Below are 24,473 nucleotides of genomic sequence, written 5' to 3' on the forward strand. Positions count from 1 at the left end.
TCTATCTCACGTGCACCAGACGACACAATTCATTTCATTTGATTCACAAAGTATTATTTCATACATGCAAAACATGCAACAAAAAGACATACAAAAATCAAATTTAGACATGATCATCTTGTATTATGTGTCGATACTTGTATTAAATAACTTTTAGATAGGCTTATAGACACTCCACTGTATATGTTGTCTTTTTTGTTGTCTGTATATGGTGTTCTATACACTTATAGACGGCCACCGTCTACACCATTATACATGCTCTAAGAGGGCTGGGTTCAGGAATACCAGTGGTAGATTAGCGCTGATTTTTTTTTGAGTGTAACTTGCCACAATTAATGATAAGACTAGAAACCTGGCGCGGCTTTGCCGCGCCCTCCGGTGAGGTGAGCCAGTGTTATAAGATGGGAAAACATTAAGCATCATAATACTATTTCACTTTTGTTCCAGATTAGATCGAGCTTTCTAATGGGGAAGGAATTTCTATGTAAGTTCAAGACGATGGGAAGCTGTGATAGAGTTGCGATCTTGCAGAAGGCAAAGAGTTTGTGAGATTTATGGAATTGCATGATGGATCGATTTGGGATGGGATCTGGAAAAGTCTAGAGATTTAATCCTTGACCAACGGAAGATCTCGTGTTCCGGCTGGGCGGCGACGTGGCTCATCTTGTATTCTATTTTGGCCTGATCACAGGGTCAAGTTCCTAGAGATGCAGAAGGGTAAGGGTCCCTAGCTATCTTGCTGGAGTAGCACTGCGTGAGTTCAAGAAGCTTCGGGAAACTAACCTATGCGCTAGTTTTTGTCCAGCCGTTTGATCATAATCGAATGGACCATATTTGTCGTAGGCGTGGCGCAATGGATATGCCCGTTGTATTACTGAAGTTGATGGTTAGTTCAGCCAAAGATAAATTTTGCATACTCGTAATTATTGTTTGAGCTATTGCTTTGTGTACCATAAAAGTGTTTTTTCCCCTTTGTAATTAGGTATATGAACACGATTAATGTTATCTGAATTATTCTTTATGTAGTATATTAGTGGTATTTGTTTATTTTAATTGGAAATTATCATTTACCGGTGATTATATATGTCAACTTTATTTTTTTGTTCTCTATATATTTTGAGGGATAAATTGTCTTGCTTTTATTATATAAGTACCATTTTTTTGCTTTGAGATATATGTATTATGTTTATTGGTTATGTTTGTTGTGGTTGAAGAATGGTGGTAAATATGTGTTAAGGTGGGAAAGCGGAGTTAGTATTAAGCTATCATATTTGCCCATTAGAAATATAGGCAAAAGTGTATAGTTAAAAAAATTATAGTAAAACATACTCTATTATGGATCCAACGCATAGATATATTCTTGAGAATTCCGAAACAATTTAATTTTCTATTTTATGATTTTCTGTGATTTGCTACGCAATTTCAAAGTTTGAGCAAATTTATTTGTAATTGGAAAAGAATAATAGATAAGGCAAACCAGCTTTGGGCCGAATTCGGCCCACTAAGGCCCACGGAGCGAGTGGCAAGCCAGCCCAAGAAAACTTGGGTGGCGGGTTGTATTTCTGAAAAATTCGAGGTTTTTTTTTAAAAGAACTGAGAGGACGTTGGACTACGGGTTGATTCCGGAAAAAGTTGAGGGTTTTTTTGCAAAATTTTCTAAGAAAAGAGGTTGGGCTGCGGGTTGATTTCTGTAAAGTCCGAGGATTTTTTTGCAAAATGACCAGGAAACGGAAGATCCAGACTGTTCGCCCGGCCGATCGGACGGCCGGGAAAAGCGGGAGACGTGGCCACGCTCACAGGCCGGGAAATTGGCCAGGATTCGTAGGTAAAGATTAGCGCTGATTAGTTACTGCGAACGGGTTCGCTGAACTGGAGCGCAGAAATGGGCTCTGGGTAGAATCGGCGCCTTGCTTGTTTGGGGGCCTACTTTCTTTACCGGCCCATGGCTGCTGGTGTGGTGCTGCAAAATTGCATCACGGATAAAGAGGCCACCTTGGATCGCAGCTCGGCCGCGTCTAAGAAGTACGATGACCATTTTCAATCCAAAATGGTCCACCCAAAATGAATAGGAATTTCATCTAATTCTCTACCCTGGCAACTATTTCACCGTTTGGAAACGGATCTCCTCGGGTCCAAATTGTTTTGGAAGAGAAGAGTTCACCCAGTGGCGAAGCCAGCCATCAAAGTTACTGGGGTCATCTTTATTACAGCAGTGGAGACTGCGGAGTCATTAGTGGTGATAAACAGTGTTTTCCACTGGATTAACAATATTTTACAGGACTCAGCTGACCCTGATGGAACCACGTAACTCCGCCACTGTGTTCACCTAAACACTTTTAGCTATCGCCGAAGAAAAATGCTCCGCCGGCCCACGAGACAAAACTACCCACAACGACTGTCATCTTGCTCTCGCCCCTGCTATCCTCCTCGGCTCCTGCGACTCCCGCCGCCCGCGTCCCTTCATTGATCCTTCATTTTGAAAATTTCATTGATCCTTCGTCTTTGAAGTCAGAATTCATCTATTAGCATCTACCCTCTATATCTACGTGTGATAATTATCTTTTTGAAAATTTCAGAGCCCTCATGTCATCTAGAAGACACCCATCAAAGTTAAAACTATTGAAGAATTATTTCAGGTCCGTAATATCTCAAAAAAGATTAAATGGTTTGGCCACTTTATGCATTGAGAATAAATTATTGGTAGATCAACACTAATGCCATCATCGATGATTTCACATTGAGAAATGCTAAAAGAAATTTTAAGCTAATGTGTATAAATTGTATGATATAAATGTTGTTTTGGACACTTTAAAGTGTTTTTGACTACTACTGTTATTGTTATTATTAGTTCATAGTATTGTTAGGGGGGCCTCTCTTTTTAGTTACGCCCCGGGCCACCAAAAACTCAGGACCGGGCCTGTCCTCAGGCGCCCTTCGTCGATCCGCCACCGCCGACCACCAGCTCCGGCACAAGCTCCACCTCCAGGTCCACCACTAGCACCACCTACCCCGCCCACAAGTTGTCCTCAGCCACTTGCAGCCGGCGGTGCCCCCGCCGCCTCGTCGCTAGGGGCGGAGTTATGTGCAATGGTTGAAGTCAGCTGACATTGACGACTTATGATAAAATCAATAGCAAATTACTATTCCACACTGTTCATCTATGGACCTGACATCAGTACGTAGTAGAGCTAACACCGATGGCTGCGACGGCTCGCTCTGCCCTGCTCGTCGCCATGCTCACAACCGTCACCACCGCCCAAAGGCCCTTCCTCTACAGCTGGGGAACACCACCAACCCCCAACCACGATCCCGAACCTCCAAACCCGAAGACTCTAACCCGACTCACGAGCACGAGGAAGGAGGAGGAGGAGGAGATCGGTTGGCACCGTGAGCTCAAGGAGGACGAAGAGAGCTGTTGGGCTGCGTTGAGCAGAATTGAAGCAATGATTTTCCTTGGTTCTTGAATTTTTCGCACAAGCGACATATATGCACGGGCTAAAACATGGTCGTTAGACAACTTGAACAGTTGTCGACTCAACAGGTAAAGGCTAGCTAATAAACACCTAAACATGAACAACCAGTCAACCAAGCAATGAGTGTGTCGCGTTTAGACGACGTTTAAATGGTCTAAATGACCATTTAGACGAACAATCTTAAGGAAAGATCGTCCATGTGCAAACACATACTCCTCGTCATCTCGTGCGTTCATGCAAACCACGTCCAGGACGGATAGGCGCAAAAGGCCTCGGCAAAACAAATTTCCAGAGAACATCTGGATTCGACATTGTGGAAAGAAGATGTGAAAAGAAGACACCGGCTCCCGTTTGGTTTCATTCTAGAAATTCTAGAATACCCAATTATAGAAAAGAATCTTGCATGCATAAATTAATAAATGAAGTCTATTTGTAAAATCTTTTTACGGATGGGTATGACTTTTCGCGACAAATCTAATAATGGTAATCGATGATTGGCTACAGTGATGCTACAATAATTATTCTCTAATCATATTTTCAAAGGTCTCATTAGATTCATCAATCGCTCAAAAGTTCTTTTTTTGTTTAATACCTCTAATTAACGGTCAAAATTTAGAATTCTCGAAAAAACAAACAGAATCCTGATCAGTTGATGATGTCAGAGCGTCGGGGAAGGACCCCGGTCGGGATCGCTTGCAGTGGGCGCGGGGCGCGACGCGACCGCGCATCGAGCCGTGCGATCAGGAAGCGACGGCGCAGGAGCAACCTGGGTGGGTGGCTCGAGCCGGAGATCCACAGCTGGCGTGTTTCGTCAGACGCAAGTCAGGCGCGAGGCGAACCCCCACCGAGGCCCGCTAAATTTAAAGTGAGTCCCGGGCAAATCCAAATCTCCGCGTCCCCCCTTCCGCCGTCTTCTCGTTCTTGCGGTCTTGCCCTAAACCCTCTCCCGATCTCGCTCTCATCCCACCACCCGCTCCGCTCCGATCCGATCCCAGACCGCGCGCGATGCCTCCCCCGCCCGAGACGCCGCTCCCTCCCGGCGGCGACGGCTCCTTCGCCCCGGCCGACGACGGGCTCCTCGCCCTCCTCCGCCGGAAGCTCGCCGGCGAGCCCCTCCCCGCCGCCGCCGCCGCGCATTTCCACGACGCGGACATCTACGCCGCCGACCCCGCCGCGCTCACGGCGGCCCACCGCCCGGCCCCGCCGGGGAGGAAGGGGGAGGCCGGCTCCTGCTGGTTCTTCTTCACCCACGTGCGGCCCAAGAGCGCCAGCGACAGCCGCAAGTCCCGCCGGGTCGGCGGCGGCGAGGGCACGTGGCACTCGGAGCGCGCGCCCCGGCGCGTGCTCGACGGCGAGGGCAACTGCGTCGGCCACGGGCAGTACTTCTCGTACAAGCGCAGGGCCGGCACGTGCTGCAGCACGAGGACCGACTGGTACATGGTGGAGTTCAGCGAGGATCAGGGGGCCGACCACGAGCGCGTCCGCGGCGGCGAGCCCCAGCTGGTTCTTTGCAAGATCTACAAGGCGCACGCCCACTCGCGCAGCGTCAGCGGATCCGCGTCGTCGTCTGCATCAGCGCGCAAGAGGAAGGCTACGGACGGCCGCGCCGGTCTGGCATCTGCTCCCGTGATGGCGAGGCGGCGGCTTTTCGATTCCCCTGCTCCAGTTCTGGCGGTCACGCCGCAGGAAGAAGAGCTCAGCACTATGGCGCGGTATATCCTAGCGGCGTGGCAGCAGGAGAACAGCAGCTCTACAGCCATACCTGGTTCTGCTATCGGATCCATTCCAGGGACGTCGCATGCCACCTCTGAAGGCCATGTCGATCTGGCTTCTGCTCCCCTGAAGGCGAGGCTGCGGCTCTTCGATTCCCCTGTTCCAGTTCCGGCGGTGATGTCGCAGGAAGAGCTCAGCGGTATGGCCTTGTATAACCGTGAGGCGTGGCAGGACAACAGCAGCAGCTTTACAGCACTACTTGATTCTGCTCTCGGATCCAAGGCAGGGACGTCGCAGGAAAAACTCAGCTCTGAAGGTTGGCTTGACTTGCAGGACAGCAGCAGCAATGCTACAGAGGACTATACTTTCAGACCTGAACCAGAGCCTTCACAGGAGCAGGACAAGATCACTCCTAGCAAGTCTATTCATAGGTTCTGGATGCCTGAGAGTGAGACGGACGAAACAATGAGCTTCTTGACGGCCGGCGATGCCCCTCCCGTTCCTGCTCCTGCTTACTGTGATTCGGGAGCCTCGTCCCCTGCTTCTTGGATCGGCAATGACATCACGTCGCCCTGTTCCCGCGGCTGGTTTCTTGGAGGGCCAGCTTACGACGATGAGCTAGGCAGTGCTGGTGCTGCAGCTGCACTCACAGTCACAGGTGCGTCGAACATGTGCAGCATGCCCTCTTCTGCTGTTTCACCGGCGACGGCGCCTTCTTGGTGGTGCAACATTTGGACCTGCTGATCGTTGGGCAGTTCCCTCATGACCTGGACAAGGTGCTTTTGAGTTGCTGGAGTGCCTAAGCACGTTCTCCTGTTGTTCGATGACTGATGACAGACTTTTGACAAGACCTCACCTTGGAAGTTGGAAGTCCCGATGTTCTTCGACCTGGTGTTTTAATTGGTAGAAGGACATATATTTGTTCAATTAGGCCTCGTTTAGTTTTTTAAGTTGCTGTCACATCGAATATTCGGATGTCAATTTGAATGTTCAGATGCCAACTTAATATAAAACTAATTGCATAAGTTGCAATTAGAGGTCTAGACAAATCTATTAAGTCTAATTAATAAATATTTAGCGGATGGTTACTATAGCAATTAGTTGTCAAATTATGGACTAATTAGGCTTAATAGATTTGTCTCGTGATTAAGTCACGACTTATGAAATTAGTTTTGTAATAAGTCTATGTTTAGTACTCTTAATTGGTGTATAAACATGCAATGTGACGTGACTTATGACTTAAACTGAAAAAACCAAACGAGCCCTGATGCTGTTGTTTGAAACATTTGTTCAATTAATGCTGTTATTGTTAAAAAACCTTGTTGTGCTATGCTTTTTGACAGGATATTAAAGCCCATTATTTGCTTTCACTCTCTCCCATGTTCAATCTAAAATTTTGGATGTTTGTTTGGATCAGGTTCCAGCATTCCCAAATCAAATAGTGCCATGGTCATTTTAGCTGTGTGAACTGCTTAGTAAAAATTTGAGTGAGTAGGCCCATTAAATGGACAAAGCTAGTCTTGGTGTTCATTGTCCTGAAAGCAGAACAACGGTAAAAATGAAATTAAAAATAAAAACCTGCAACGTGAATGTAACACGACATGGGAATACACGAAAAATACAGGCTACAGCTCATATTTCATGGCCAACATGAAAATTTAGTTACAGTTTGAAGCTGTACGAAATCGCAGTTTCAGTTTGATTCAGGTGTACAACATACAAATTCTGTACGTGTGCTCTCCATGACTGTAACAGCACGGCTAAGGACTTCAAATATCTTTGCCCCCAAGTGGCACATTTATTAACACAATCATGAAGTCCATAGATGAACAAATGATGCCCAGCAGATTTCGAAGGCGCAAGATCTATAGCTCGTCCTAAACATAAAAAAATGATTTATAACGTCAGATACCTCTTTCTTGTATAACTATGGGCATTCGAGGATAAGAAATGACGATGGTTTGCAACTTACATGGTAGTCGTAGTGCCTATGACGCTGCAAATGCAGAGGAAAGGAAGAATATGTCAGCATGTTGATGTATAAAGCACTCTACCATATTACTGACACTGACTATGCAGCTATAAATACTTGGCATACAGTTCCCCAAAATTCGGTCACTGGCACGATGAAGTCTAAAATTCTTAACCGGTGTGCTGGCCATGCCTATTATCATCGTATTAATTGTTTATACTGCCTATCTATGGGGAAGCAATGATATACATTCCTAAAGCCTGAAACTTCTGGCAGATAATTCTTAAGAAGGCCAGGGATAAATTAAGGGGTTGAAATATATTGAACTACATACCAAGACAAGAAGAGCCTATATGACAAAGGCAAGACAAACCAAATATATGACAAGGGCAAGACAAACCAAACTGTGAAAGGGAAAAAAGATCCAGTATGGCAAACAGAAGAAATGTACCTTATATCTATCCCTGTAATGGTCCCTGCCACGGTCCCTATCCCTCTCTCGCCTTCGTCTCTCCCCTTCCTCCCGCGCCCGCCGTGCTTCCTGTGGAAAAGCAAAGCCGGTTAACTCCTCCCAAGCTCACATTCAGAATTTCAGAATTGTTAACAGACAACAGCAACCAGAGCAGAGAGAGGATCGAAATTCAATTCCATGCTAATTTACCTCTTCTTCTCTAGCCTTCCTCTTCTTTTCAGCTCCTTCAAAGGCCTCCTTTTCAGCCTGCAGTACATAAATAAACTGAGCAAAGGGTTCCCAGTGGGAGACATCATGGATCACAACATGTCGTGTGCACCTCCTTATTTGCAGCAAAAGTTTCGTCTACAACATGTCTTGCATAGTCCGGATCATCACAAATCAAAATGTTGTCAAAAACAGAACCGGCTTTGACCTGTATATTATGGTAGTAGTAAGTTTCAGATAGGATTTATGTCATTTGAATATTTGATACAACCAAGGATTGTGATGGGGTACACGTGTTTGACCAACTATGATGTTTGGTACCTGCCAGACTTCAATCCCCACATACTGCAAAGGTTTCAGAACATATAGGTCTGGGTCATCCTCAAACTCTGCAAAAGATAGATTGAGCATGGAAGATGCAGTACAGTTACTATCAGGAGAAATACATAAAACTTTTATGTGACAAACAGTAGACATGATCTACATGACAATATGTAAAGGGCATTACTATAGCACAAGGCAGAAGATCAGATATATATATATATGTCTGTCACAGTCTCACCTGGATTGTCAATCCATGGGGTCTTCCACTTTCCTTTGTAGTTAGGATTCTTAATTTTCTGAGAGCAGAAATGCATGATAAATATTAGAGGGATAAAAGGTAAAGTGAATATAAGTAGTCTAGAAAATAAACCTTCCGCTTCCATGGTCCCTTGTATTCTGGATTCGGTATCATTCTAGGCTTCCATATACCGTCGTCGTCGTCATCCCATGACTCAGGCTGATTTAGCATTAATCAAAACTATTATCATCTTGTGTTTGTTTAGTGATGAATGTCTAGAAATTATTGCCACCCGCTAGTGAATCAGTAAAAGTGACTGAATGTTTAAAAGGAAAGCAATGGTAACAAACTCGAATGTGTAAAATGGAACATTTTTCTATCCTCATTTGTCTCATAATATAAATAGTAAATGTGTATCATTTGCATACTGAGGTTCGAATAAAGTGCTCTGAAGCATGAAAGTGTCAGTTAAACTGTTCAAATTTTACTAGATTTATATTATTAAAAAAATCATAATTCAAAGTCACGCATACCTTTTTGTCCTTTGGATCAGGTATGTCTTTAGGAATTGAGTCATATCCCTGGTCAATGCAGATTAAAAGGTTATAGAGAATTATTTATCAAGATATGTTTATGACAGGACATATGACAAAACATACCTCTGGCTTAACTTGATCAGGATCTTCAATATACTCCCTGTCATCCCAATCTTTTGGCTGAAAGAAACCAATGTATAAGGAAAGGCATGGTTGAAATTACTGTATGACATGCTTTTAACATGCCAGAAAATCCCGAACCTTTTTTGCATCAACATCTTTGATCCTACGAGGAGGAAGGATATCCCAGTCAGTGTACATGCTCCCAAATTCTCTCTCCCGGTTATCAATAAGGATGCTATAAGTGGCATCGGGTCTGAGAATAAATGTGTAAAAATGTGTCAACTTGTCTGTTTCACATTTTAGATCTTTCTTGATAGGGTAGTTTTGCCCCTGGTACGAAAGTATGAGATGGAGCTTCTTTTTCTGATCCCCACATATATCAGGTCCAAACATGAAGCTGCATAAGTAAACATCAAGACAGTTAGTAGGTAATAATCAGCAGAAGATAAGACGGACCGAGGAATTACTAACAGTTCAATTCAATAGGTAGCAACCAGTGAACAACACATTCGTCACTAGATCATTCATGGTATGTGCTGCTTAGGCTTGCCTCTAGTTTTACCTACCAGTAAAGATGTTTTCATGATGCCCATTAACTTTTTGAAGAAAAAGACAGTTAATGAAATCACTGTTATAAGCTTGAAGCAGGCTAATATGTCGATAATCTTTTGGGTAAAGTCATGGACTGTCCTTGACAACTGTAATCAATCTCCACAGATGACCAAGTTACCATTGGTGATTCTCTAGGCATATGCACGAGCTCCTAAGGTATCACCACTACCTGTTTTACTGAAAATTTTGTTCTACTTTGAGATGAAAACCGTAAAATTGCTGATGTAGAGTTCATGGATAAACAAAAGCACATTTGTTATCTATAATTTTGAATTATGAAGAAAACTCATAAACAAAGTCATTTCTTAGGCAAAAAATAGAGAGAACATCAACCTGTAAGGTGTGTCGCCACCAAATTTCTTCTGGTTGACATGGCTAGACATAAGTTTGATGTAAGCACCGCCACATTCAATATCCTGCTCAATTTTTAGCGAGTACTGGACCACTAATGTTCGGTTCTTGTTACTAAATTCTGAGAATTTTGCCGATATAGCAAAATGTTTGGCATCCCCAGTTGTTTGTATACCTGAAAAACGGTTGCCGAGTGCAAATAATCATATAATGCATGAAATGATGTACCCAAGGCATATCTAGCCGGAAACTGAGTGCCAAAATATCCACTGTCACTATCAAAGTAGAACCTCTCTTTGTAAAATACAAAATACTCAACAAATAAAGAGAGGGGTCACCAGCCCCTTACTACACATAATGTAGGTCTACCCATGAATAGACACTCACCTTTATCATCAGGATCTCCAGAATAGGTTCCCGCTGTGTGCCGGAACGTTCCAGCTTGTCCTTGGCTCTTTTTCCAATCAGATTTCACCCAACGGTGCTCCCACCCATCTGAATGTTACCATGTTGCACAATTTCATTAAGCATAAACAAAAAAATGCACCAAAATACTAGAAACTCGAGCATGGCGCCATTGATTACTGATAAGTTCTTGATTGCAAAGACATCATATCAACAGAACCGTAAGTTGACTCTCATTCTATCATGCCCTGTTCTTTGACTCTTGAGGTTGGACCGCCGGAGCATACAAAAAGGCACAGCTAACAGTAACAATCTCTCTAGCCTAAACTGAAGTCTACTGAAAGCACTCCTCTATTAATGCATGCCCGGTAAAGCTCTCGCCGGTTGTTTTTCTTTTTAAAAAAGGCCTACTTGAAAGCTAAAGCATAGGAAAATAAACAACTCTCTGAAACAACAAACTGAAATTTCTGAATCTCTCGGTGTCAGCAGTAACTGGTGACAGTGACACCAAACCACACGAGCGGATAGCACAAACGAACACCGAATTAATCCGGCACAGTCCCAGTGCCGTCGAATCGCACCTCGAGGACACCCGCCGACACCGAATCGAGCTCGCCAATCAGCTAAACCGAATACAAAATTAACCCCGGTGAAGGCACAGTACCATCGAATCGCTCCTCGAAGAAGATCTCGCCGGAGGCGAGGAGGAGCAGCGACGAGAGGACCAGCGCGCGGTGGAGGAAGGCGCGGCCCATCGCCCCCGCCCTCAGTAGCCGCCCGCTCACCCGACCTGAGCACGGCGGCGAGCTTTCCTTCCACTACCAGTCCCCGGTGGGCAACTGGGAACCGCGAAGGGAATATTTGTAAAGCTAGGGGAACCGAGAAGGGGCCTAGGTCCAGGGTTTATTCACGGTGATGCCACTGTGTTTCGGCGCCGTGTTACCAACGGCAATGGCATTCCTGTGGTTGTTGCGAACACGCGGGTCGGTTTGCAAGAGAGTGGGGAGGTCACTCCGCTGGTGGAGACCGGCAGTGTGAAGGCCGGCCGGTCCGGTCTTCCGTGGCGGACCGGCTATGTGGGACAGCGACGCGGGCGGGCGACGACGTTGACTTTGTCAAAGTCCACCGTGGACGGCGACTCCCCATCCCCCGAGCTGTGGGGCCGGAGACCCGCCGGCCGCTAAGCAGAAGCACGACGTTAACAGCGGAGCGTCACCGATTCCCCCTGGAGCGAATCGCCGCTCGTCGGAGCCGCCGCGGCGGCCAGTAGGCTGGTTCCAACGGGGGTCGGTACCGACCCCCGCCGGTCGGTACCGACCCGGCTACCGACCCGCGCCGGTCGGTAAGCGCGGAAATCGAGAGCGCGGGGCGGTAGCGCTACCGACCGGCCGGGCGGTCGGTACCGACCGGCGTTGGAGCCGCGCGCGGTCGGTACCGACTGGTCGGTACCGACCCGGCCGGTCGGTACCGACCCCGCGTCCGGTCGGCTGCCACGCGGCGCTCTGTGATTGGCCAACGGCTGCCACGTCAGCGCCACGTCAGCTAGCCGTTGCAATTAGCCGTTTTTGACCGTTTGGACTCCAAAAAATTCGAAAAAAATTCCAAAAAATCACAAATTTCGTCCCCAACTCATCTATAAATAGAGAGGGCTGGTTGGAGCTCATTCCACACCTCTCACTCCCCATTTCACCCACTTCCTCTCTCAAATTCTTCCACCATGGCAAACTGGAGTCCAAATATGCAGTCATACTTCGACCTGCTCAACGCCGACCCCGAGCGTTCGACTACCCATACGCCGGGTACCAATGCTTCCGAGGAGGAGTTCGACTACTCGCCGCTCCATCGCCGCTCGGAGACTGCTCCACCCTCGCAACCCCGAGCGCTGTTTCCTCCAGCTCCCGGCGCTTTCGTAGGTGCTCCTCCGCCGTATCCGTACCCATCGTATCCCTACCCACCGTACCCATATCCTCCAGCTCCCGCCACTTCCAGAGTCGCTCCCCCACCGTATCCATATCCTGCTCCCATGACCGATGCTCCTCCGCCATATCCCTACCCTCCATATCCGTACCCTCCATATCCCTACCCTCCGCCTCCCACATTCACGACATCTGCTCCTCACGGTCATGCTGGAGGTGCTGCCTCCGCTGGCTCGGAGAATGAAGGCGGGGGTACGACCGCACCATGTCGTCCAGCCATTCCCAAAAAGAGGAATGAGTGGACGCCCGCAGACGAGGAGAAACTGGTACGTCCTCATTCGTTTCTCGTGTTCGCTAATGTCAATTGAAGTATAGTTTTACTAAGTTAGTTTTGTATAGGTTAATGCTTGGTTGATGCACTCGGTCGATTGCGTGGACGGAAACAGCAAGAGCGGCCCAACCTTTTGGGGCCAAATAAGCGACACCTACAACGCCACCACTGACCCACTCCGACACCGCACCGCCAAGCAACTGAAGGATCATTGGTCCATGTACAATGCACGGGTCTCCTTGTTCAATGCAATATACAACCAAGAAGTGTCGAAGCGGCAAAGTGGAGCCGACGACGACATGGTGATGGACGAAGCCAAAGCAAGGTATGCACGAAGGGCTGGCCATGAGTTTAAGCTTTTTCATTGGTGGGAAGCTGTCCGTCACCAGCCGAAATGGTCAGTGAAGCATGGTGGTGGGCCGAATATAGACGTGTCGAAGAGATCACGTCTCGGAACTTCCGGTGAGTATAGCTCCGGCTCTCGGGAGACCGACGAGGAGGTGAACCGTCCCCCGGGTCGTGATAGATCGAAGGCGGCTGCGCGGAAGGGTAAGGGGAAGGTAGGCTCAAGCAGCCATACTTCTACTGATTCCGCAGAGATGGGCGAAAAGTTGGAAGATCTTTGCAAGATCACCCACGAGTACGCTCAAGCAAAACTGTGGAAGCAGTGGAACATACTCAGTTCACGCTCGACGGACGGTATGACGGATGCTCAGAAGAAGGTTCATGACCGAGCGTTAAAACGTCTGCAACAACAGCTTCACCTCAACGACGACGACGAGTAGATTTATGTAATTTTTATATTTTTATGTAATTTTCTTTATTTTAAATTGTCGTGTAATTTTTATTTCGAATTTTTATGTAATTTCTAAATTTTTAAATTTAATAAAGTAGTTTTGTTGTGTCAATTTAAATCATAGAGCAACGCGTTCTGAAATGGTTAAGTCTGGAATGGAGAAACTGACGTGGCGCTGATGTGGCTGTGGGCTGAGGCTGCAGGCTGACTGATGGAGCGCTGGGGTCGAGTGGGCTGGCGAGAGCTGACGTGGCGCTGACGTGGCTGTGGCTGTGGGCTGGGGCTACAGACCCGCTGTTGGAACCAGCCGTAGGAGGCCGCCATGTCACCGGGACGACGTGTGTTTTCGTTTCGTTGCCCCGCGGCATGCTGCTCCCCGGCCGGAAGAACCCTTCTGGTCGTCGCAGCTTCTTAATGCGTCTATATCATCACACTTGCACATCCAACGTGTATGAATGGTAAACCAGGGGGTTGATCTGAACTTGAAAGATACGTTCGTGGTGGAGATTGATGTGCTAGTGTCAGTTCGCCGGAACGCAGGACGACAGTGTTTGGCTAACGGAAAATTGCACAAACCCAGTACATCTTGATTCATTTACCGGAAGGCGCTAGAGGCACTTCATACACTAATTCAGTAACCCTCAGTAGTAATCACTCTCGAAATCACCTGTGATGCCATGCGACATCTACATTAACTAGACAAACACCTGCCTTAAAAAAAAAGAGAGAAATAAAAACTAGTAGAAAACTAATTGAGCTGGTCGTTGGTCAACAGGCACATGAACGCGTGTTAGCCTATAAGAATTTTGAGATACGAGTAGGTATTAAAACCATCTCTAGCTTGCTGTTGGGTATTCGCAATATCCCCATTCAGCAAACCTAATTTAATTTGACAACAAAACTAACAAATGCGCTGTTTTGAAAAGAGAAAAGAGAAGAACGAGTCCATTTGAACATCAAATGGAGGGTCGCCAGTCATCATATTACTTCCACATAACATTTTGTCTCAATCACAGCAATTCATTTAAAACACTCAGAGGTCCCCTACAAAAACTAAATTTTAGGTAGATTGGCAAATCTTCGAAGCAACCAGCACAGGTGCTGTAGTCACTATTTCCAAAGCTTAAACCTCCTGCACGGTCAAGCCTGCCAAAAGAAGAGATCAAAATCAGTATCATGTTTCAACTTGAAACAAAATACATATAAAAAATTGAACAATGGAGGAAGATGCACTGATGCACACAATTGAACCAAATTTTCGATCTAATCTTTGTCTACTTCTCAAAAGAGCGCCTGAAGGCTAGAACAAAATCAAAGAAAGCACGTACAACCTATAACTTAACACTGTTTAAACAGGCATGCCCAATCATGGAGTATAAAGTTCACAAAGGCATAATCAATCGGCAGTAACATTTGAATTACTGCATCACTCAAACTAAGTAAGCTGCAAGCGGCATTTACAAATATCGATATTGCAATGGGGGGTTATGAGTTATGAATATTGAAGCAACGAACAGAGGAGCTTTCAGCTAAAAGACCTGAGTGACAACCAGAGTCAAATAAAGCATGTAAAGCAATAGAAATTAAACAGCTTGTCTAAAGTTCATATGATGCACGTATATAAAATGTAATGGTTCTCAAATGATGTTCGCAATCTGAGCAAAACCCAATAAGAAGCCGAAAATCCGACTGAATGGCTTGCCTATTATATGACGAGGTTACTTGGTAGTGCAAAATTTCTGCTCACAGCTTACCATTATGAATACCAAAAGTTTGATTTCATGAGTTCTTGACCAATTATTTTCATTACACCATGTATAATTTTTTCATATGTAAGCCATGGAACAAAAGGTCAGTACCATTAAGCATGGAGATATCCAGATACATACCAGCCACTAGAATATATCAAACTGGGTTTAAGCAACTACACATTACATTGTTTCGGAAATAATTCCAATACAGCACATACCAGGAGGTAGAGACTGCTTCAGCTTGATGGCCTTCTCAGTGTCGTAGACACACAGTGTGTAGAGGTACTTGGAGCAGCGAACCTTGAACTTGACAGCATCCTTGCTCCTCTTGATCCTCACGGAGCGGGCATCCTTCCTCCTCGCTGTGAGAAGAAAGTCCTTGATCTCATGGATTTGCTTCGGCTACCATCAACAATAAAAAGTCAGAACCCACCACTTATGACAAAACAAATTACCATTTCCGCTCAGCACCAGATCACTATTTCGTAAGGAACTAACCTACATGCTAAGAACTTTACTGTTAAACGAGTTTAAATTAAGCTGGTATCCACAACAGTGTTTCCTCAATGGCATTATAAAAATAAATTAATTAATGGACAACAATCAGTAATTCAGTGTATAGCTCCCTTACGCCCCGTCACGTCTGAGAACTATGAATCCTGTAAATTATATAATCTCAAAGTTTATCATTCTGGTCTCATAATTGTCTCACTTTATTTGGAGTATGAACTCCTATGACAGTTTAGTCGCCCCCCAGTTCAGCACTAAATTCGATTTCAGCTACAGAACCGAAGGATACGTACCCGATTCGCTACAAGCCAGCTAGATCTGATGACAAGGTACCAGCTTACACAAATAAAAAGCAAATCGACTGCACACTAGTGAAAGAGGATGAACAACGAATGCGTACAAATTTCGCCCTCTTGAATCCTAAAAATGCTCAAGTCGTCGATCTACCCTGAACAAAAAGAACAAGAGCAGGAGCAAGAGATGCAATTGGATATGAGAGGAGCGGGATTTACCATGATGGCTGCGCTTGGGAGAGGCCACGAGCCCTGCAGTCGCCAACCCTAGCTATGCGCAGAGGACGAGACAACGGCGGCTGCGGCGGACGCGTGCTTGGTTTTGTAGCAAGGCGGAAACCCTAACCTTTTATGGGCCGTACCTAAGGGCCCAGTATTGCAAAATAATAACGGCCCAAACTACTTTAGAATAACGGCCCACCATCCAGTGCCCGTGCAGAAATTCTTAGAAACTGCAAAATATATGCAAGAGAACCTAAAAACTGACCACAGATTCCCGCAAGGCCCCCAAACAATCATCCTGTTGTGCTGTTCTGCTCCAGCATCAACCAATAATATTTTCCTCCCACACCATTCCAGCAGCAGCCTCCAGCCACCAGCCAGCCAGTAGTATTTTTCTCTCGCACTACTCCAGCAGCAGTCTCCAGCACAGCACAGCACCAGCACAGCGAACAGAGAGAATATCTGTCAGTGCAATTTGTTATAAAAAATGGATCACAGTAAAATTCTTCAGCTTAGTGAATGAAAGTTGAAAACCTGCTAGGTTTCTAATTTATTTTGCTTTGTTGTTCGCTTATCATATCAGTGATCGTATATGAAAGCCTACCTCGAATATCATAGTTCATGCTGTTCGCAGGAGGCTTGATGCCTGAGAGGCTAGAGACTTGAGAGCCAGCCAAATCTGTGGAAGAGAAGAAACAAGAAACTCACCACACTAATTTCTCCAAAAAGAAAAGGATCAGAGCACATTATTGTCAGTTTGTCACCGAGTCAAACTTTCCTTTTCATTTATACCAATATCAAATGAATGAAACGAATACAGATCAAAGCAATACATTTGCCTTTGCACTTTGTTACATGATCACAGTAACAAGAGTTGAACGGATCCCCAATCTGCAAATAAACAAAAAGAAATTCCTCGTTTCTGATTTCTGCTTGTGTCTCTCTCGAGTTTTCAGGCTCTGTTGTGCTGGATCAGAGCAGAATCAGACATGGTAACCAGGCGCCCATCTCTTGGAGTACTCGCCATCGGCTTCCTCCTCGCCGCCATCGTCGTCGAGCCGGAGCGCAAAGGCGAGCGCGAGCGCGGCCCACTCGAGGACGAAGATGGCGGTGCCGAGCCCGCCGACGAGCTTGAGGATGATCTCGCCGTCCTCCTCCCGGACGTAGGACCGCAGCTCGGCGAGGAAGTCGGCGGTGCGGGTGAAGGCGAGCAGCGCGGCGGCGCCCTGGAAGATGGCGGCGAGGACGGCCCCCGCTGTGTGCGCGGCGTGCGCGCGGCCGGCCCCGGCCCCGGCCCCGCCGTCCGTGAAGGAGCCCGAGCAGCCCGCGGCGGCGAAGACGGCGGTGAGCGCGTGGAGGAAGACGAGGAGCAGGCCGCACGGGGACGGCGCCAGGCGGAGCGAGAGCGTGAGGAAGATGCACGCCGACGCGGCGCCCAGCAGCGTGTAGTTGCACAGCAGGAACGCCTTGTGCGCCGCGCGCCCGCCTGCCATGGATCACCTATTCGCCTCGCGCGCGCTCCGCACCGGATGGCTTGTTGCTCGGGGATCGGGCCTGCGGCTGCGGCCTGCGGGGAGAGCAGAGAGATCGAGAGGGAAGGGTGGGGCGCGCGAGTGATGAATGGACCGGGGAGCGAGGAGGCGAGCATTAATAGAGCGGCACGCGGCGGGAAGGAGGGCTCGGGGCGCTCGGCGTCGACGACCGTTGGGCGGCGAGGGGGTTAACGGCTAGTGCCGTGGAGGAGCCTGCCCGCCTGCCACTCCGCCCACTCTCGTCGCGTGCAGCCGAAGCGAAGGGACAAATAGAGAGAGACGTTGAAAGCTTTGCTTCATGGGCTCATAGGCCTAAACCGATCCAGGAAATAGCAGCCCAAGAAATATACCGAGCCTTCTCAAAGAAGGTACCAGGCCCATCGAGCAGGTTAGGTTAGGTCAGCCCAGAACAGCTCCATGCGCTGCGCCGCCGTTGCCTGGCGGGGTTCCTCTCCTGGACAAAAGCGGTGCGCGGGGGTTCTAGGGTTTAGTGATCGCGAGCCGTGCTGTCACCGGTAGCCTCTCCTCCCCTCCTCTTCAGCTTGTTCTCCGCGGCGGCGGCGTGGAGCGGAGCCGGAGGGAGAAGATGGTGGCGGTGATCAGGGTGCCCAAGACCAAGCGCGCCAGGCGGGAGCTCCTCAAGCACGCGCCCAAGCTCGTAAGCTTCCTTCTCTGCCCCCTTCCTCCCACTCCCACCCCCGTTCTCCCTGCGGCTCGCGGCGTACTGTCGAGTGGGGGCCGTATCTAGGGGAGGACTGCGGAATGATCTACCGTGCAGGGCTTCCGCCAAATTAGGCCTCCTGCCAATCCCCCCCCCCCCCCCCCCCCCCCCCCCCCCCGAAATTGTGCAGATTGGTGGTGGCATTCCAGTGAGATATGGCATTGGGGGATCCCTGGCATTGGAGAATAAACTTCGAAATCTCTGGAGAGAATAGAGATAGCTTCAGAGTTCAGACAATTAAACTACTATAAGTTCATAATACCCATCGATGATGGTACATATTTGAGTCTGTACTTCTCTTGTCCGGATTCCTCATCTAATCCACAAAACTAGCCAGCCCAATCTGTGTTGTATGGCCGTGCTGTTTAAGGCCTCCAAAATATGTGGTATGGCCGTTGGCTGCTCGCCGTGGGGCCCTCCGCCCTCACCTTTCTTGCGTGCCCCTCCCCTAACCAGCTGCTCCACTCGCTAGTGCAATTCATGTTCCATGGGCACTCTTGTGACTTGTCTGCTGGGCGCCGTCACAAGGAAGTCCGCTTACTCGATATGCCCAGTGCCCCAAAGACATGCTTCAATATTGTTTTGGCAATACACACACATGTCAATATGACGAAAATATCATATTTGTAGTTTTGTGTGTCGCTTATATTTGCCATTTGGCCTTTGTAAAAAACAAGTTGGTGCTACTGGATACTAGTACTAAGGCTTCATGTCATCATGCCAAGTTGTATCAACCACCGCCAGGAAACATTGTGGCTGCCCTGCTGGGTCAGTGTGCAGGGTACCATCTTAGAACAAACAGCACCGATGAGGCAATCTTGGGATAACCTTCAGCAATCCTTGTGTTCTGTCCATATCCTATCTTTACCTTCATGTATAATTGTTATCCGTTGTCAGCGATGTAGCTCTATATAATTTAGTAAATCTAGTGGTACGTTGGTTAACTGGAAAAAGATGTGAGCTTTTGGTAGAGTGTGCAATGCACTATGCTTTATGCTAAAAATCATGTGGAATTCTTTACGTTAGCTTGCTGGTATAGGTATTAGGAGTTTCTGCATATTTCAAACCTTGTATGCTAATAAGATATCTGAAAATAGAAATAGCATATGATATATGTTTCTTTATGATTGAAACCTCCCGTCTGGCTTCTGCTCTGATAATTTTGACAGGTTGAGACCGGCAAAAAGACGCTGGTCCTCCATGGTACCAAGACTAGTGCTGTGTTGAACTCTGTGTTGTCAGATATTTACCACCTGAAGCGTGATAATGCTGTGAAGTTCACCAAGAAGAATGACAGCATTAGACCTTTTGAAAGTGGTGGAGAATCTTCTTTGGAGTTTTTCTCCCTCAAGACAGACTGCAGCCTTATAGTGGTGGGTGACATCATCCCGACTAGTTTCTAGTTTGTCATTTGGATGCTCACTGTGAAAAGTAATTGTTTCCATTGCAAAATGATGTCATACTGTATTTGCTGATGTTGTAAATAATTCATGGTGAGGAGTAGAAGTAGAATAATTTACTGAGCTACACAATGAATTTCTGACCACCCTGATAAATCTGTTTTAATGCTCGAGTCCTATGTCCTCGTGTGTTGAACATGGTGATTTGATGTCTTGTCTTAAGCTCACTCCATTGTTTTCAACTATATTCGAACTTGTGCTGCAGTATGGTTCTCATTCCAAAAAGAGACCCAACAATCTGATTTTGGGAAGGACGTATGACCACCACATATATGACCTTGTTGAAGTAGGAGTTGAGAACTACAAATCGATGGAATCTTATGTTTATGATAAGAAGCTGGCGCCGAAACTTGGATCAAAGCCTTTCTTTGCCTTCATAGGAGAACATTTTGAGAGCTCGGAAGACCTGAAGCATTTGAAAGAAGTGCTGCTTGATCTTTTCAGAGGAGAGGTGAACCATTTGTCCATAAAAGCTGGTATGCAGGATTTGGATATTCTCTTGAGCTTCATAGTAAACTGTTGCTGTTAAATGCAGGTTGTAGAGAATCTAAACCTTGCGGGTGTAGATCGGATCTATGTGTGCACAGCAATCTCTCCTACTACTGTCTACATGATGCACTGTGCCCTCCGCCTGAAAAGGTCAGGCACACCTATTCCTAGAATGGAGCTGGTTGAAGTTGGACCTTCAATGAATCTGGTAGTTAGGAGGCATAGGCTTCCTGTTGAAAGTTTGAAGAAGGAAGCTATGAAGACTGCTGAACATGCTAAGAAGGTATACCTGATGGAACTGTCTCTCTTTACTATTTGATGAATTGTTGTTATCTTTTATTGGACATTGCTAGTGATTGCTAAGTTTAGTTCCATTAGCCTTGAAAAACTACCAGCTCCTTGTGTTATGTCTCACTTAAATCTTCCTGAGTCACTAATATAAACCTTCTTGCAGATGAAGAATGTCACCAAGGATCCAGTGCAGGGCAAGCTGGGCAAGGTCTACATGCCAGACCAGCAGGTCTGTTTTGTACTTTGTTTCTGGAACAATAAAAAAGGTCAAGATTGCGTTTGACATGATAAACTGATTCATGGTTTTTACTGAATTCAGGTTGGAAAGTTGGCCTTGTCGAACGACATAAAGGGACTGAAGAGGGAGCGCCGTGAGGCCAAGAAAAACAAAGAACACTCAAAGAAGCAAAAAGTCAACCCCGAGTAAAAAACAGATATTTGTTTTTTTGTCTTGGGTACTGGACAGACTAAGAACTTTTGCTTGTAACTGTTCCCAGCCGCTGTATTAGCCAAGTGTAAACCGCTTGCTGTTAGATTGGGTGGTAAATAGTTTAGTGCCATTTTCGTATGCTAAAGACCATTGTGGTGACTCGCGAACTCACTACGTCACACATATGCAATGAAAGTTTTGAGCCATGGTATTCCTGAACTCTTTATGTCACTGGCATTTTTTATCCATGGCCGTGTTTGGTTGATCACCTGAAATTTTTGAAAATTTCAAAAAAAGACGAATGTATGCATGGAGTACTAAATAAAGTTTATTTGCGAAACTTTTTTATGGATGATTGTAATTTTTCGAGATGAATCTAATGAGCCAAGTTTCATCATAATTGCTACAGTGATGCTACTGTAACTACGTCTAATCATTACCCTTATCGCACGGTCAAAGGCCTTATTAGCTACAATAATTACTACAATACCATAGTTGTGGAGGTGGTTTCGTAATTAGACTTTATTTAATACCCCTAATTAGTGGTCAAAGCACTAAAAAGTTTTCATGAATTTTTTTTCAGAAGCCATCCAAACACGGCCCATGTGCCTGTTTTTTTTTGAACGAACCACACAAGATAGTGTGAGTTTTTATTTATATAGCAGAAAAATATAAGACTACAGTCTGGGAGACCATATGCAGGAAAAAGAAAAGAAACGAAAAAAGAGAGCACGCCTGGTTGGATTGGGACATCAACACAGAGAACTCTGCAACTCTACTCCCCCGGTTGGATTGGGCATCAACACGGGGAGCAACCCACCTCAATTCACCCGGTTGGACTGGGCCATCAACACGGGTAAAAACTCAAAGACTGCAGGCCACAGCGGCCGAGCAAGTTAAGATGCCGCGGCTACCAACCTTTTCCTGCCCAGGAAGTCGCTGTCGAAACACAATCCCGCGTCGATAAGAAGTCGAGAAAACCCAGACTGCACCACACCGAGGAGGCCACCGCCATGCAGGACCTGCCGCCATAGTGCCGCTGCCCCACCATACACCATCCGACAGAGTGAAACCACCAAATCCGGACCTATCGCAGGCTACCTTCGCCGTCACCACCGCGATGACACAACGCGCGGGGGCCTCGCCACACCCGCCGTTGGACCTCCTCACTCTCGTCGCCACGCAGAAGACACCGCACGCGGGGGCCTCGCCACATCCGCCACAGTACTCCGTGTCGCGAATTCGTTTCTTACCCCGTGTTCCAAGATCCCCATCAAACAGCCGAACCATGCCCGCCAGACGACCGCATCGCGTTGCGCCACCCACGTAGCAGCCACCGCTGCCATACTAGCAAGCCAAGTTGTCGCTTGCGCCGCCATTCGACGATGTACCACACCGGAGTCGCTGAGCAAGGCTGAGCAACCCACCACAGTCCGCTGCAAGCCAAGCCGTCCCACGATGTTGGTGCCGCAAGCGCCGCCCTCCGACGCAGTCCCACGCCGCACTGACAGTTGCCAAGCAACGCCAGCCGCCGCAGTCTGCTGCAAGCAGCCAAAACCAACATCCATGTGATGCCCCTCGGCCACCAACATGATTTTGGTCGCCGCCGCATGAGATCGGCAACCCCCTTCAAGCTCGCCACCTGCACCAAGCCGCCCTGCCAAGCCACCGGCAAGACCTCCACCGTCAGGCCGAGATGGGTCTCCACCAGCGACGCCTCCAAGAAGGTAATGACGCCAATGGCGCCGCTGTCGCCCGTCCAACAAGTGGACAGGGTTTTCACCCAGAGAAAACCGTGCATAAGGGATGGGCTCCAAGATGACGCCCCCAACGGGAAGAACGACACCCTCAGGCTTCATTGTCATCGCCACCAGCAGGAAGCCGGTGAGGCTTTCGCCTGGAGAATCCCATCCCTAGCTGCACGCCCACCGACCGGCAAAACCACTAAAGTCTGCCAGGGGCCAGCGGCGCCACCAAGCCGCCACCCGTCATGGCGAACACACGCCAGCTCGCGCCGCACCAGCCGCAGTCGGGCCGACGTAGGCCAAATCGCCGACGTCCCCTAACCCGCCGCACATCGCCGCTGGCCGCAGCCTTGCCACCCTATCGGCAGCTCCACGCCAGCATATCAGCTCTTCCCTGCGAGCGCAACTCACTACGGCCACGCGCAGGTCGTACGTCGCCGTGGCCCTCCACGGCCAAGACCGGCGCACCATGGACCGCCGCGGCGCCAGCCTGCTGCCGCACGGGCACCGCGACGGGCCACATCCTCGTGGACGCCGCCGAGTCGCCGGTCCGCAGACGTGCGGACGCCGTGCCGCACAACCACGCCGCGCGGACGCCGTGCCGCCGACCCGTCCTCATGTCGAGGCCGCTGTTGCGCGAGGGCTGCACGCCCCACGCCGCGCGGGCAGCTCGCTCCACACTGACGCTGCCAATGTGCGCGGCCCTGCGCCTCGCACCGTCGCTACCACCGCAGGCTGCGCCTCGCACCGTCGCTACCACCGCAGGCTGCGCCGAGGTCACCGCGCGCAGACTCCCGCCACCTCGACTCCGCCGCCGCAGCCCCATTGGCCTCGCCGCCGACGCTCCCCGCCAGATCCGTCCGTGGAGGGCCCGGATCCGGCCACCGGCGCCACGGATCCGGCACGCCGCCGGCGCCCCGCGGCTTGGCGCCGGCTGACCGCGCGCCGCCCCCGCACGGCGGAGCACGCGGCCAGCCCGAGCGAAGTCCTCGCCGCTGTCTTCCTAGGGGCCGCGCGGGCTTCCGGGCGGACACCTCCGACGGCGGCGAGGAGAGAGGAGGAGATGGTGGCTACGCGGCGGCGGGGGCTGGGGGCGCCGCCGAGTCGCCCAGTGCGATGGGCGACGTCGTCCGTTTATGTGAATCCTGAATTTATTAACAAATGCGCAGTTGCTATAGAATCGTATTGCCACGCGATCAGTTCTGTGCCGTGCCAAGATCGTCAATCATCTCCACTTCTAACAAGTTTTTTCTGCCATCTTACTCTTGCTTCTCGATGGCCGTAACCAGAGCAAGCAACATATCACTGCCAAGAATAAGAAGGCTTTGGAGGTTAGTTCGCCATCACATGTGCTGCACTAACAGGCAGTGATTTGGGTTGACCCTTATTTGACTCAAATATACTATGAGTGGGTTTCTCATAATTACTATGACTTGGAACCTAACAATTGTATGATAATGTACTCATGACCTGAGATCTCTTAATTACTATGACTTCAATCCTAAAGTCCTATACTAGATTGTACTAGATCTTACACTGATTTGGAGGGCATTAGCATAA

The 24,473-nt window shown here is 48.2% G+C and overlaps 5 protein-coding genes across 5 annotated transcripts; 2 read left to right on the forward strand and 3 right to left on the reverse strand.

Moving 5' to 3' along the window:
* Positions 1 to 6,794: 6,794 nt before the first annotated feature.
* LOC120698191 (calreticulin-3-like) lies at positions 6,795 to 11,306 on the reverse strand. Its single transcript, XM_039981719.1, has 14 exons — positions 11,091 to 11,306; positions 10,409 to 10,516; positions 10,004 to 10,196; positions 9,197 to 9,455; positions 9,059 to 9,115; positions 8,933 to 8,980; positions 8,532 to 8,618; positions 8,400 to 8,457; positions 8,159 to 8,226; positions 7,950 to 8,045; positions 7,820 to 7,876; positions 7,610 to 7,699; positions 7,159 to 7,182; positions 6,795 to 7,063 (listed from the first exon to the last, which is right to left on the reverse strand). Exons 1-14 carry the CDS (start codon positions 11,179 to 11,181, stop codon positions 7,052 to 7,054), a joined length of 1,248 nt encoding a protein of 415 aa, XP_039837653.1. The 5' UTR covers positions 11,182 to 11,306; the 3' UTR covers positions 6,795 to 7,051.
* A 488-nt stretch (positions 11,307 to 11,794) lies between these two features.
* LOC120698192 lies at positions 11,795 to 13,778 on the forward strand. Its single transcript, XM_039981720.1, has 2 exons — positions 11,795 to 12,668; positions 12,742 to 13,778. Exons 1-2 carry the CDS (start codon positions 12,144 to 12,146, stop codon positions 13,456 to 13,458), a joined length of 1,242 nt encoding a protein of 413 aa, XP_039837654.1. The 5' UTR covers positions 11,795 to 12,143; the 3' UTR covers positions 13,459 to 13,778.
* A 596-nt stretch (positions 13,779 to 14,374) lies between these two features.
* Positions 14,375 to 16,399, reverse strand: LOC120698194 (60S ribosomal protein L38). The gene is made up of 3 exons (XM_039981722.1): positions 16,243 to 16,399; positions 15,439 to 15,622; positions 14,375 to 14,615 (listed from the first exon to the last, which is right to left on the reverse strand). The coding sequence occupies exons 1-3, from the start codon at positions 16,243 to 16,245 to the stop codon at positions 14,593 to 14,595; spliced, it is 210 nt and encodes a 69-aa protein (XP_039837656.1). The 5' UTR covers positions 16,246 to 16,399; the 3' UTR covers positions 14,375 to 14,592.
* Positions 16,400 to 17,001: 602 nt separating this feature from the next.
* Positions 17,002 to 17,950, reverse strand: LOC120698193. The gene has a single exon (XM_039981721.1). The coding sequence runs from the start codon at positions 17,736 to 17,738 to the stop codon at positions 17,229 to 17,231; it is 510 nt and encodes a 169-aa protein (XP_039837655.1). The 5' UTR covers positions 17,739 to 17,950; the 3' UTR covers positions 17,002 to 17,228.
* A 279-nt stretch (positions 17,951 to 18,229) lies between these two features.
* Positions 18,230 to 21,387, forward strand: LOC120698195 (ribosome production factor 2 homolog). Its single transcript, XM_039981723.1, has 6 exons — positions 18,230 to 18,435; positions 19,668 to 19,871; positions 20,164 to 20,409; positions 20,494 to 20,730; positions 20,902 to 20,967; positions 21,058 to 21,387. The coding sequence occupies exons 1-6, from the start codon at positions 18,364 to 18,366 to the stop codon at positions 21,163 to 21,165; spliced, it is 933 nt and encodes a 310-aa protein (XP_039837657.1). The 5' UTR covers positions 18,230 to 18,363; the 3' UTR covers positions 21,166 to 21,387.
* Positions 21,388 to 24,473: the final 3,086 nt, after the last annotated feature.

Source organism: Panicum virgatum, chromosome 3K (genome assembly GCF_016808335.1).
Source record: "Panicum virgatum strain AP13 chromosome 3K, P.virgatum_v5, whole genome shotgun sequence".
Lineage (NCBI taxonomy): Eukaryota > Viridiplantae > Streptophyta > Magnoliopsida > Poales > Poaceae > Panicum > Panicum virgatum.

Bases quoted from the DNA above. Each gene is read 5' to 3' on its own strand.
- LOC120698191 (XM_039981719.1), bottom strand. From the start codon at position 11,181: ATGGGCCGCGCCTTCCTCCACCGCGCGCTGGTCCTCTCGTCGCTGCTC. The intron at 8,619-8,932 runs GTATGCGTGACT...ATGCTAAATCAG, and splicing joins CTGATCCAAAGGACAAAAAG to CCTGAGTCATGGGATGACGA. The intron at 8,458-8,531 runs GTTTATTTTCTA...TTCTGCTCTCAG, and splicing joins AGGGACCATGGAAGCGGAAG to AAAATTAAGAATCCTAACTA.
- LOC120698194 (XM_039981722.1), bottom strand. The intron at 14,616-15,438 runs GTATGTGCTGTA...TTCTTTTGGCAG, and splicing joins GAAGCAGTCTCTACCTCCTG to GCTTGACCGTGCAGGAGGTT.
- LOC120698193 (XM_039981721.1), bottom strand. From the start codon at position 17,738: ATGGCAGGCGGGCGCGCGGCGCACAAGGCGTTCCTGCTGTGCAACTAC.
- LOC120698192 (XM_039981720.1), top strand. From the start codon at position 12,144: ATGGCAAACTGGAGTCCAAATATGCAGTCATACTTCGACCTGCTCAAC. The intron at 12,669-12,741 runs GTACGTCCTCAT...AGTTTTGTATAG, and splicing joins CCGCAGACGAGGAGAAACTG to GTTAATGCTTGGTTGATGCA.
- LOC120698195 (XM_039981723.1), top strand. From the start codon at position 18,364: ATGGTGGCGGTGATCAGGGTGCCCAAGACCAAGCGCGCCAGGCGGGAG. The intron at 18,436-19,667 runs GTAAGCTTCCTT...TAATTTTGACAG, and splicing joins TCAAGCACGCGCCCAAGCTC to GTTGAGACCGGCAAAAAGAC. The intron at 19,872-20,163 runs GTGGGTGACATC...CTTGTGCTGCAG, and splicing joins CAGACTGCAGCCTTATAGTG to TATGGTTCTCATTCCAAAAA.